Genomic DNA, 13,441 nt, shown 5'->3' on the forward strand with positions numbered 1-13,441 from the left:
CTCCTGCCCGGGCTGGCTTTGAACCACGATCCTCAGATCTCAGCCTCCTGAGTAGCTAGGATTACAGGCGTGAGCCACCAGCGCCCGGCATCCACTTTCAGCTTTTTGCTGGTTGATTGATCATAAGAGTCTCACAGACTTTCCTGCCAGGGCTGGCTTTGAATTGCAATCCTCAGATCTCAGCCTCCTGAAGAGCTAGGATGACAGGCGTGAGCCACCAGCGCCTGGCTCACCTGGGATTTCTAAGCCTCTGTTTGCCCTGACTTCCCTGTTAGGGCAGAAGCAGCCACCAAGAAGCAGTGCTGGCCTGAACAGCATGACTCATCTTTGCATGGGCAATCAGACCAGAGAGGGAAAGGCTTTACAGAAGCCACAAAGCACCGTGGAAGAGGAATTGCCCTTGGAGTGAGGTGTGGTCAGTCTCAGAACTCCAAGACCCCAGATCTAAAGACCTACCCAGCCTGCCTTGAACCTCAGTTTCCCCTTTCTGAAAAATGCATATTGACAAGAGTAGTGCACTGGGAACCAGTCCTCATAGTCCCAGGAAATTTAGAACTACTTGTTAAACCGTTGCCATTATTAAAAAAAAAAATTAAATTATGCAGAAAAAATTAAATTATGCAAACATGCAATTAAGTAAATTGTATGAAAAACAAAGGTAATATGCGCTCGTCTCCAAATTATTTTGCTTCATTTCTCTATTAGGTGGGATTTCCAGTGGTTACTATATCTACCCAGTGAACGGCTGTACTTTTTGTCAGAACTGTGTGCGGGTAGGTCACGCCTGTAATCCCGGTTACTCAGGAGGCTGAGGCCTGAGGAGCACAGTTTGAAGCCAGACAGGGCAGAAAAGTTTGTGAGACTCTTATCTCCAATAAACCAGCAAAAAGAAAAACCCAGAAGTGGAGCTGTGGCTCAAGTGGTAGAGTATTGAGCAAAAAAACCTCAGGCGCCCAGGCCCTGAGTCAAGCCCCAGGACCAACACACACACACACACACACACACACACACACACACACACACGCTGTCTATGATGTCACCTTGGTGGCTTGAAATTATCCCAGGTGGATATGTTTGCATCGTACATCTTGCCAAATGCTGCCTACACAGGTTCCCACCCCTACCCCCAGAGAGAGCTACTTGTTAAAAATTTATGGGCCTGCATGGGGGCTCAAGCCTGTAATCCTAGCTACTTGGGAGGCAAAGATCAGAGGCCAGCCTGGACTTAAAAGCTCACTAGACTCCCTCTCCATCAATGGCTGGGTGTAGTGGTACATGTCTGTCATCCTGGCAACAAGGGGAAGCATGAATAGGAGAATCAAAGTCCAGGTTAGCCTGGGTATAAAAGCAAGACCCTATCCATAAAGTAACATGAACTAGGACTGGCCCAATGACTTAAGCTGAAGAGGGTCTTGCTTAACAAACATGAAGTTCTGAGTTGAAAACCCAGTACCACCATGATAAACAACATCCACACATAACCCTGGCACATACCATCCATGGATGTTTCTATATAACAGGGTTAGCCTTTGATCTGTGCGGTGAAAAGAAATCAGGCATTATTGCCACCCTGAGTAGTGGGCCTGAGATTTGAACCCACTGCCCTCCAATTTGAGTTCTTTTTGTTATTTGTTTGTCAGTCATGGGGCTTGAACTCTGGGCCTGAGTGCTGTCCCTCAGCTCTTCAGCTCAAGGCGAGCGCTCTACCACTGGAGCCACAGCGCCACTTCCGGTTTTCTGCTGGTTCATTGGAGATCAGAGTCTCCTGGACTTTCCTGCCCGGGTGGGCTTTGAACTACGATCCTTAGAAGATGTCAGCCTTCTGAGTAGCTAGGATTACAGGCATGAGCCACTAGCGCCCAGCTCAACTTGAGTTCTTAACACGTAACACGTTTTTCTCGTGTGTGTGTGTGTGTGTGTGTGTGTGTGTGTGTGTGTGTGTTCAGGAGGGCCTGGGTGCTGTCCCTAAGCTTTTCTGCTCAAGGCTGGCGTTCTACAACTTGAGCCACAGCTCCACTTCCAGCCTGAAGGTGGTAAACAGGAGATTAAAGTCTCAAGGACTTTTCTCTCCCTGGCTGGCTTCAAAATGCAATCCTCAGATCTCAGCCTCCCACATAGCTGGGATTACAGGCTTGAGCCACCTGCACTCGATTGTTTTCCTGCTTTTGAATAATAACTAACATACTAGAGGGCAAATCACCCAGAATAGGTAAACCCAGCCCTTCTCAGGGGCAGCCTTAGAACCTCTCTTGATGGTTTAGCGGGTGAAGCCTGAGGATATGAAGGCTAGAAAAGGAGAGGAGGGAGTTCAGGATGGGAATCTAGGAGCTTTGTGATACAAAGGCTCTGCAGGGCTCGTGGGGGCTCATGGGAGTGGGATGGAAGCCAAGCCTCCCCCCCCCCAACAACCCCCCCAACACTCCCCGGTCCTAGCGCCTGCAGATGCAGTTCTCCATCTCACCACAAGGGGGCAGCACACCATCTCCATACACATTGGAAGCCTTGCCTGGCTCTGTATTTCTCAACACTTGTCCCCACCCCCATTTCCCAGATCTGGGAGACTGAGGCTCACAGAGGAGGAGACTCACAACGTCGGGGAAAACTTGCTTTTTTCTGTTTGTCCGTTTGTCTGTGACAGTACAAGGGCCTGGAGCTCTCACTTGGCTTTTTCATTCCCAAGGCTGGTGTTCTACCATTTGAGCCACAGCTCTACTTCCGGTTTTTTGGTGGTTCATTGGAACTAAGAAAGTCTAGTCTCATAGACTTTCCTGCCCAGACTGGCATCGAACCACCATCCTCAGATCTCAGCCTTCTGAGTAGCTAGGATGACAGGTGTGAGCCACTAGTACCCGGCTAAAGATTGACTTCTCTAGGCCAGGGATTTGTGGGGCAATGCAAATGTTCTAGAATCCGATCTCTGGTGTTGTTTGCTGCATCCTTGGGAATATAGCCAAACCCTCTGAACCACAGGTTTTCAAAAGGTGCACTTCATGCTATGTAGATAATATCTCAATAAAACAAAATGAAATTAGCCACAGATGGCTGTTCACACTTGCCAGCCTAAGCACTCAAGGGGGGAGCTGAGGTAGGAAGATCATGGTTCAAAGCCAGCCCAGGCAGAAAAGTCTGTTGCCATATTCTCTCTGGTTTAACTTAGCAAAATGCTGGACTGGAGGCGTGGTTCAAGTGGTAGAGCACCAGCATTACCAAATCTAGCCAAGAACAAGAGACCCTGAGTGCAAGTTCCAGTACCGGTTAAATAAAGAAAGGGGAGTTGCTCACAGTGGTCATAGCCCATGACAGATGCCCGGTGGCATGGCTCTGGCTGCAGATGCTGACCTAGGGGCCAGGCTGGCTCCTTCCCCTTCCTGTGTGACCCAGCAGACTTGAACCCAGAGGTGTCACAGTCCAGTTTTCAAAGTGCTCCAAGCCCAGAGATGAGGCTCGGTGTGGAAGCTCGGGCCTAGTGAGTTCAAGACCCTGGGTTCCATCCCCAGCCCTGAGATAAACAAAAACGCCACTAAGTCTGCGGTGGAGACAGATGATCTGATCTTTTCAGACCACGGAAGGCACTAGAAAAATCTAAGCACATTCCTGGGAAATGGGGGTTGGGGGGGGAGAAGGGCTGCAGAGGGGGAGGGTAATGGAGCTCCAGACCAGGAAGATAAAGATGGCAGGGGTGGGGGCTGGGAGGTGGCTCAGTTGTAGAGTGCTCGCCTTGTATGAGGCCCTGGGTTTGATTCCTCAGCACCCCATAAACAGAAAAAGCCGCAAGTGGCACTGTAGGTAGCCTTGAGCTGAAGAGCTGAGGGACAGCACCCAGGCCCAGAGATCAAGCCCCTCGACTGACAGGGGCAGAGGGGAGGGGGGTGCGCTGGGGAACAGAACAGGTAAACCCAGCCCTTCTCAGGGGCAGGGTTAGAACTTCCTGATGGTTGCCGGGCGCCAGTGGCTCACACCTGTAATCCTAGCTACTGAGGAGGCTGAGATCTGAGGATCACAGTTCAAAGCCAGCCTGGATAGGAAAGTCCATGAGACTCTTATCTCCAATAAACTACTAGAAAACCGAGAGTGGCACTGTGGCTCAAGCAGTAGAGCGCTGGCCTTGAGCTGAACTGCTGAGGGGCAGGGCCCAAGCCCAGAGTTCAAGCCCCACGACTGACCAAAAAAAAAAAAAAAAGAACTTCCTGATGGTTTAGCAGGGGCAGGCTGAGCAGAGGAGCACCCACCTGTAATCTCAGCCCTAAGGAGGCAGAGGCAGGAAGATCACTCTTCAAGGCCAGCCTGCTTTACGAAAATATGAAGAAGGTACAGAAAACTACAATTCCAAAGCCAGTGCCACCCCCACAGGGTCCCCAAACCCAGCCCCCTGCGGCCAATGGTTATTTCTTTCTAAAGTCCTCCATAGCTTGGTACAGGAGCAAAGTTAAGAACCCCCCCCCCATCCTCCCTCAAGGGCCTTAGCTTTGCCCAGGCTGGAGAGCAGTTCTGGGCTCTGGTCCAGCCCTGGGGCGTCTCCCTGGGGTGCCCAGGATGGACTTGTCACCTTGGAAGGCGTGAAGAGTAAGCAGGGGGGTGTGGAGGGAGTTCCGGCCCGGGGCTCAGGGAATGAGGGGGGGTGAGGGGGGGGAGACTGGGCTGTGGCCCTGGTCCTGCCCAGTCCAACCATGGGGCTCGCCTAAAAGGACAGACAGATAATGAGCCCTTCCCGCCCCTGGCCCCAGAGAGGGAGGGGTTTCCTGACAGGAAATTGCCCTCCTCCAAGCACCCCCCCCCCCCCCCAGATCCAAGCCTTCAGCAGTCCTGGCTGGAGCAGCCTGGGGAAGGGACAGGAGAAGGCACGGAGGACAGAGGTGAGCGGCCTGGAAGCAGGGGACCCCCCCCCCCAATCCCACCCACAAAGAGCTGCCTGGACCTGAACTTACCTGAGCCTATTGCATGAACCCAAAAGGAGCAGGAGGCCTAAGGAGAAAGGGGGGGCACTGACAAGGAGGCAGACACAGACAGCAGTGGAAGAGGGGTGCAGGAGAATTTGAGGACCCTTGGAAGCTGGAGGAGAGGGAGGAGAGAATCTTGAGCAATCACCAGCAAGCACCCTCGGTGCAACACATGCGCGAAGCCCACTGGAGAGACATGGGGGCCCGGTGGTGGTGGGTATGGGGTGCTTGCTTCCTCCTAAAGATAGGGTTCTTGGAGACGGGCGAGGGCAAGGCTGGCATTTGGTCATGTCAGGATTTGTCTTTGGGGATAAGAACCTATGGGTTGGAGCTTGGGGTTTGGGAGGGATGTGCAATTTGGAAAGTGAGTTCTCAAGCCAGCGTGGTAGCGCACGCCTGTAATCCCAGCACCTAGGATGCAGAGGGAATTGAGAGGCCGCATGCACAACCTGTCACCAAACACAAACCGAGCGTTCTTGAGGGCTGACCCTGGGTCTGGGAGGTGCTGAATTGTGCACACAGGGGCCGGGTTGCCGTGGAGGGTCTGGGGCTTGTTGGGGGAGGGTGGGGGGAGGCTGGCAGCGAGGAAGAGGAGGGGCCTCAGGGGGAAGCTCTGGGCGCTGAGACATCCTGCAAGAACCGGGGGGCTGGGGGCTTCAGGAGGCCTGGGAAGTGAGTCAGGGCCCGGGCATGGGGAGGGAGGCTGACGCGGGGGGGGTGTTGGGGGGGGGCAGGATGTCGGAGACAGCCAAGGGGGTGTTGGATCCAGGAAGGGGAGCGAGGCCTGGGCCAGTTTTGGGTAATGGTGGTTACTTAGTGTCGGGGGGGGGGGGGGGATGTTGGGAGTACTTTGTGAGGTACGGGGTGGGAGAATGTCAGATCAGCTCCGGATAACGTCAGCCAGTCATTCTGGGCTGGGACGTGGAGATTTTGTGGGGGAGTGATGGGGACATTTTGGGGTGAAGGAATTCAGAAGATGGAGGACAGGAAGGTCCCTGTGTGTGTCTTGGATGTGAGCATGCGTGGAGCCGCGCCCCCCCCCCCGAGTTGTCAGGGTGATAGGGGACCATGGAGGCCAGAGGGAGGCCCAGATCTATGTCTGGAAACAAGAGGATTGAGAAACTGTTAGGTTTTTAAAAAGAGGTGGCCGAGTAAGAACTGCACCAGCACGCACGTGGTATTCAGGTAAGGGGTAGGTTTATTCAGTGGACCTGCTGGGACCAGGCAAGGTTGGCACTCCACGCGGCTGGCAAAAGGAAAAGAGGGCGGTCTGGCCGCGGTTTAGGCCTTATATAGGGTAGGGGGTGGGGAAGGGTGTGTCCAGGTAAAGGGAAGTGGGATCAGGTGGGAGAAAGGTGTGGCCACATCAGGTTAAGATGTGACCTCAGCGGATGCGGATGTGACCTCTTCCAGGTATCCCAGTTGCCTAGGTAACGCAGGTACTGGGCGAGGTCTGTTCGCAGTCCAGGAATGGACCTTACAGAAACAAGAGCTGAGATCTCTAAGTCAGTGGCTCACATATACCCTAGCTACTCAGAAGGCTGAGATCTGAGGATCATGGTTCAAAGCCAGCCCAGGCAGGGAAGTCTGTGAGATTATTATCTCCAATTAAAACCACTAGAAAACTGGAAGTGGCGCTGTGGCTCAAGTGGTAGAGCGCTCGCCTTGAGCTGAAGAGCTGAGGGACAGCACCCAGGTCCAGAGTTCAAGCCCCAGGATGATCCTACCTGGGGAAGGAGGGTGATTTTGTTTTTGTTTTGTTTTGGGGTCCAGTCATGGGGCCTGGGCGCTATCCCTCAGCTCTTCAGCTCAAGGCTAGCACTCTACCACTTGAGCCACAGCGCCACTTCCGGCTTTTTTCTTCTTGCTTATGTGGTGCTGAGGAATCGAACCCAGGGCCTCAGGCATGCAAGGCAAGCGCTCTGCCACTGAGCCACCTTCCCAGCCCCTGTTTTTTGTTTTTATATAAGCTGATAAATAAATAGTGGCAGAAAGGCGGGGAGAGGGGAGGGACAGTTCACCTCAGAAAGAGAGCTCCCCAACTCCTCCCAGGCTTCTTGTCTACCTACAAACATCCCAGTGTCCTGTCCTGTCCCCCCCCCCCCCCACCTGACCCTGGTGACAAATAGCCGTAGGTGAACCTGGGACACTTTGTGAAATTCCATCAGAGAGGGAAAATGGAATATTATGCAGCCATTAACGGGAGCACAGGCCACAGCTAAATCTTCCAAGTTGATGGTGTGCGCACGAGAGAAAGAGGACATCAGCTTACAGGATAGAGACTAGTGTGGCATCATTTTTTCTAGAGAGCTTGAAACATGGAAGGTGGCATGTTTTTTTTCTGGGCACAACACTACATAAGCTCCAGTGTTCAAGCCCAGTACCAGCATTCGAGAGGAGAGAGAGAGAGAGAGAGCGCATTCCTCATGCAAGTCTCCTTGGAGACTGAAGCATCAGGCCCTGTTCTACATGAAACTCACGATTCTCCTGTCTACCTCTTGAGTGCTGGGATTACAGTGATGCACCACTATGCCCGGCTTTCTAATGCTGCTGAAACCTCAGAAGGAGAAAAAGGAAATCGAATACACATGGCATGGAGGTTTGCATTAGATGCTGATAGGATTCCAGGCACAGGAGCGGTTATTAACTTGGCTTTCTATATTTTTCTGAAAATGTTTGGAGTCTTTCACTGTGGGCTTTTGTGTGTTTGCTCCTTTTGTTTTGGTTTAGTTGGGGGTTTTGTTTGTTTGTTTTGGTCAGTCTTAGGGTTCAAACTTAGGGCCTGGGCTCTGTCCCAGAGCCTTAGTGCTCAAGGCTAGTGCATTACTCCTTTGAGCCACAGTGCCACTTCTGATTTTCTGGTGATAAGTGTCTCACAGGCTTTCCTTCCCTGGGCTGGCTTTGAACTGCGATCCTCAGATCTCAGTCTCCTGAGTAGCTAGGAAAACAGGCGTGAGCCACCAGCGCCCGGTTTAACTCAGGATCTTGAATTTGTTTTAGCGTCTCTGCCACTTGACCCCCACCCCTTAGGGTGTTTTGGTTTCTTTTAACTTTTATTTTGTTCAGATAGGGTCTCAAGCTTTTGCCTGCAATGGCCTTCAACCTTAATCCTCCTATTTTCACCTCCTGTGTATCTGTGCTGACCAGCTACCACACAGCTCTGAAAAAGTACTTTTAAAATGGGAGTTGAGGTTGTAGCCCATTGGTGGAACACTTACCCAGCATCCACAGCGCGAGGCTAGGTTCAATGCCCAGGAAAAAGAAAAAGATAGGAAAAGCCTTGTTTCTACTCAGTTCAGTACCTTCCTGGTCCCTTCATTCTCAGAAAGCCCAACTCCCTTGTGACAGGTTCAAGGCTTTGCAAAGCCTTGATGTTTGGGAATGGGATCCGGGCTCTTGTACACGCTAGGCAAGCGCTCTTCCATTCCCAGCCCTTGGGATCTTTTGTGGGTTATTTTCTTTTTTCTTTGTGGATCCTGGGTCTTGAACCCAGGGCCTGGATGGTGTTCCTGAGCTCAAGGCTAGTGCTCTATCAATTTGAGACACAATGCCACTTCCAGTTTTCTGGTGGCTAACTGGAGATAAGAGTCTCCTGGACTTTCCTGCCCAGGCTGGCTTTAAACCACGATCCTTAGATCTCTGCTTCCTGAGTTGCTAGGATGACAAATGTGAGCATTATGTGTGTTTTTATGATTTCTTTTGTTTTTTTGTTTCTTTGGTCACTCGTGGGGCTTGAATTCTGGGCTTGGGCGCTGTCCCTGTGCTCTTCAGCTCAAGGTGAGCACTCTACCACTTGAGCCACAGCGCCACTTCCGGTTTTCTAGTGCCTTTTATTGGAGATAAGAGTCTCACAGACTTTCCTGCCTAGGCTGGCTTTGAACCGTGACCCTCAGATCTCAGCCTCCTGAGTAGCAAGGATTACGGGTGTGAGCCACTGGCACCCAGCTAATTTAATTTGTTTTTTGAAACAGCATCTCCTTACATAGCCCAGGCTGGCTTCAAACTCAAGATCCTCTTGCCCTAGCCTCCCTAGTGTTGGGATTACAGGTGTGTGCCACCGTGCCCCGTTGCATGCCCCAAAAGATTGGTGATAAGGATGAATAAGAGAGGAGAGGAGAAACAAATTAGACAGGGGTGGGGTGGGAGAGAAGGAGGTTGAGAAGAAGCCCGATGAACCGGATGTTTCCCTATGGTGATACCCTGGGCTGGGAGTGCCACCTTAGAAAAGAGCCTTGCTCTTTCTTCTCCTGAGCTGGTTTCTTTATAGAGTAGGAGGCCTAATTAAGATGGTGAATCTTGGGGCTGGGAAGGTGGCTCAGTGGTAGAGCGCTTGCCTTGCATGCATGAAGCCCTCGATTCGATTCCTCAGCAACACATAAGCAGAAAAAGCCAGAAGTGGGGCTGAGGCTCAAGTGGTAGAGCGCTAGAAGAGCTGAGGGACAGCGCCCAGGCCAGAGTTTAGGCCCCACGACAAACAACAACAACAAAAAGATCGTGAATCTTGGTATTGAAATGTAGCTCAGTGGTAGATTGCTTGCCTAGCATGCATGAAGCCCTGGATTCAAATCCTCAGTACCATATACACAGAAAAAGCCGGAAGTGGTGGCTGTGGCTCAAGTGGTAGAGCGCTAGCCGTGAGCAAAAGGAGCTCAGGGGCTGTGCCCAGGCCCTGAGTTCAAGCCCCAGGACTGGCAAAACAAACAAAAATAGCACGACTCTTCCAAATACCTTGATCCGAACTGGGAAGGGAAGGTGTTTTTATTTCTTTTTTTCTTTTTTTTTGTCAGTCGTGGGGCTTGAACTCTGGGCCTGGGCGCTGTCCCTCAGCTCTTCAGCTCAAGGCGAGCGCTCTACCACTTGAGCTACAGCGCCACTTCCGGTTTTCTGGGGGTTTATTGGAGATAGGAGTCTCACGGTCTCTCCTGCCCGGGCTGGCTTTGCACCGCGATCCTCAGATCTCAGCCTCCTGAGTAGCTAGGATTACAGGCGTGAGCTACCAGCGCCCGGCGGTGTTTTTGTTTTCTTGTTGGTCATGGGGCCTGTCCCTCAGCTCTTCAGCTCAAGGCTAGTGCTCTACCACTTGAGCCACACTTGAGCCAGCTTTTTCTGCTTATGGGGTGCTGAGGAATCGAACCCAGGGCCTCATGCATGCAAGGCAAGCACTCTACCACTGAGCCACCTTCCCAGCCCTGGTGTTTTTGCATTTGACCAGTACTGGGATTTGAACTCTGAGGGCCTTACATGTGTTTGCCAGGTATGCTCTAGCTTTGAGCCCCCCTCCAAAGCCACACCTCCTTAAGCCACGGACCAATTAGAGTCCGGCCCCAGCCTCTGAAACCACGCCTGTGCCGTTAAGCCACGCCCCATCCTGTAAATGATGCTTGCCACGTAGACCACGCCCAGCCCCTTCAGGCCACGCCCTCGCCCCCTGGGCCACGCCCCCTGCCAGGCCAGGCTGCAGCCGGCTGCGTGGATGGATGGTCAGTTGGGTGAATCCAGGCCCTGAAATCAAACACGCGCCAGCTTTGCTCCTGAAGCCCTTGCCTCTGCCCCTCTGAGCCTCAGTTTCCTCATCTGCTGAAGAAGAGGACAGTAACACCCCCCCCCCCTCATAGATCCAGGGACATTCATATGCACCCCGGCTGCACCTGCGCTGACCCTCGTCTCTCCCCAGGTGCCCGCCCGTCAAGATGCCCATCCTGAAGAGTCTAGGGGTGGCGGACCCCAAGATGCCCCGGGCGGGGACCCTGCCCCTCAGATCCTCCCGCAACCCCTTCGAGGAGGTTCCAGGGCTGGAGGGAGAGACGGGGGACCTGGGCCCCCTGCCCAATGGGACATCGTGTCGCCGCCGGGCCACCCTGGAAAAGCTGGCGGGCCTGGCCCCCTTCCGCCTGGGCTGGTCCCCCGGCCGCCGGGCGGGCAGCCCCGGGGACGGGCAGCCCCGGTCTTTCTTGGGCCGAATGCTGGCCCCGGGGATTCGAAGGAGCTCGGCAGATTTCGGCCTCCTAGCTCGGCTTCAGGGGAGCCGGGGTCACGGCGACGAGGAGGCCACGGGGGAGGCTGCTCGAAGACTAGCCTTCCTGCGCCTCGGCCGGGGGCCCAAGCCCAGGAGAGCCTCCCTGGCCGAGAGGGTGGTCCCCACCGGAGAGGCCGCCCCTGAACCCCCGCCCAAGATCCGGGAGCCCCCAAAGATGAAGGAGCCCTTGTCAGGTAAGTGAAGAGCCCTGATGTGGAGGTATGGCCGTGTGGCTCCCCTCCTCCCCCTGCCTGGGCCTCCCTGCCTCCATTCTTAGCCCATACAGGTATCCCTAAGAAGCTCACCCTCTGTCCCATCCATCTCCCACCTCCCCAGCCTCCAGCACCCCCAATCCATCCTCCCCACCATCTCTATGATCAAAATCAAAGAAGATGCCTGTCATCCTAGCTACTCAGGAGGCTGAGTTCTGAGGATCACGGTTCAAAGCCAGCCCAGGCAGGAAAGTCCGTGAGACTCTTATCTCCAATAAACCACCAGAAAACCAGAAGTGGCGCTGTGGCTCGAGTGGTAGAGCGCTCGCCTCGAGCTGAAGAGCTGAGGGACAGCACCCAGGCCCAGAGTTCAAGCCCCACGACTGAGTGAAAAAAAAAAAAATCACAATTGTAAACCCTCAGCTACTCCGGTGGCTGAGATCTGGAAGATTGAAATTTCAGGCCAGCCTAAGCAAATAGTAGTTCGCCAAGTCTCCATCTCCACAGAAGAAGCTGGCCATGGTGGTTCATGCCTGGCATCTCCACTAGGATGAGAAGCAGAAGTTGTGGGAACTTGGGTTCATACTTGCCTGGGGGTGGGGGTGGGATGAAGGATCAATGTCAAAAATAACTAGAGCAAAAAGGGCTGGAGGCATGGCTCAGCAGTACAACATCTGTCTAGTAACACAAGCCTTTAACAGCATCCCCTCCATCCTCAACCTCTTCTTCTCTGTCTGTCAGTGTCTAGTTCTTCCTTCTCAATGTCTTCTCTGTTTCCGTCCAACCCATTCTTTTCTGTGCCAGCCCTAGGGCTTGAAATCAGGTCCAGGCCACTGTCCATGGCTTTTTTCTTTTTCTTTTTGTCAGTCATGGGGCTTAAACTCCGGGTTTGGGCATTGTCTTTGTGCTCTTCAGCTCAAGGCGAATGCTTTACCGCTTGAGCCACAACGCCACTTCCGGTTTTCTGGTGGTTTATTAGAGATAAAGAGTCTCACAGACTTACCTGCCCAGGCTGGCTTTGAAGCGATCCATCCTCAGATCTCAGCTTCCTGAGTAGCTAGGATTACAGGCGTGAGCCACCAGCGCCCTACCAGTCCATGGCTTTTTTTCCCCCTCTCAAAGCTAGTTAATGCTCTACTATTCAAACCACGGCTCTACTTTTTGATTTTTGGTGGTCAGTTGGAAGTAAGAGTCTCCGGAACTGGGTGCCAGTGGCTTATATCTTTAATCCTAGTTACTCGGGGGATTAAGATCTGAGGAGCGCAGTTCAAAGCCAGCCGGGGCAGTAAAGTCTGTGAGACTCTTCATCTCCAGTGAATCACCCAACACATCAGAAGTGGAGCCGTGGCTCAAAAAAGTAGTAGAGAGCTACCCCTGAACAGAACAGCTCAGGGACAGCACCCAGGTCCGGAGTTCAAGCCCCATGACTGACAAAAAAAGAAAAAGTAAAAGTCTCAAGGCCTTTCTCTTCTCCGGCTGGCTTCAAACCTCGATCCTCAGATCTCAGCCTCCTGAGTAGCTAGGATGACAGGCCTGAGCCACCACAACTGACTTCCAACGCCATTCTTGTCCTGTCCTCTATCTATCCTGGAATCTCGCTCCATCTCAGGACCCGCATCCTCATCCCCGAATCCCCCTCTCACACCCACACCTGAATTCCGGGCCCTCCCCAGCTCCTGTGCGCTCCCCCCCCCCCCCCACTCCAGTGCCCTCTACATCCTGGCTCTTTCAGCCCCAGCTCCCTGGGGATTGGGAGGGCACGGCGGGGAGGTGAGGAGGGGGTGACTGGAGCCCCCGCCTTCTGGAAACGGATGGGCAGAAATAGCCCTGGCCAGGAAATAGTTTCTCTGCCAGGGAGGAAGCAGAGGGGGAGGTGTGGAGGGTAACTCTGGGCCGCCCGGGGCCATGGGACCCTCCCGCCTCCCCTCTGCTTCCAGTCCAGACTCCCAACCCCATGCTTCTCCTAGCTGGAGCAAAGCTGGGGGGCGCTGCCGGAGTGTGGCCTCTCCCCAACAGCCATCCCCACCCCAAGCACCCCAAGTCACCTCCAGATCTGCCTCCTCACTTGCCCCCTGCTCTGTCCCCTCCTGGCTCTGACCGTAGCTCACATCTCTCTCTATCTGTCTAGTGTGGGTTTGTTTTGTGCCAGTCCTGGGGCTTGAACTCAGGACCTGGGTGCTGTCCCTAAGCGTTTTTCACTCAAGGCTGGCACTCTAGCACATCAGCCACACTTCTACACTTCTGTCTTTTTGGTAGTTAATTGGAGATTAGAGTCT

The 13,441-nt window shown here is 53.4% G+C and overlaps 1 protein-coding gene across 1 annotated transcript in view; it reads left to right on the forward strand.

The window, feature by feature from the left end:
- Exoc3l2 (exocyst complex component 3 like 2) overlaps positions 1-13,441 on the forward strand; it is a 36,735-nt gene that overhangs the window by 10,856 nt on the left and 12,438 nt on the right. The window contains exon 2 of the mRNA XM_042700232.1: positions 10,612-11,147. Within this exon, the coding sequence (XP_042556166.1) occupies positions 10,628-11,147 (520 nt within the window). The 5' untranslated portion in view covers positions 10,612-10,627. The remainder of the gene's footprint in view (positions 1-10,611; positions 11,148-13,441) is intronic.

Source organism: Dipodomys spectabilis, unplaced genomic scaffold (assembly GCF_019054845.1).
Source record: "Dipodomys spectabilis isolate Male_0828 unplaced genomic scaffold, ASM1905484v1 ptg000266l, whole genome shotgun sequence".
NCBI lineage: Eukaryota > Metazoa > Chordata > Mammalia > Rodentia > Heteromyidae > Dipodomys > Dipodomys spectabilis.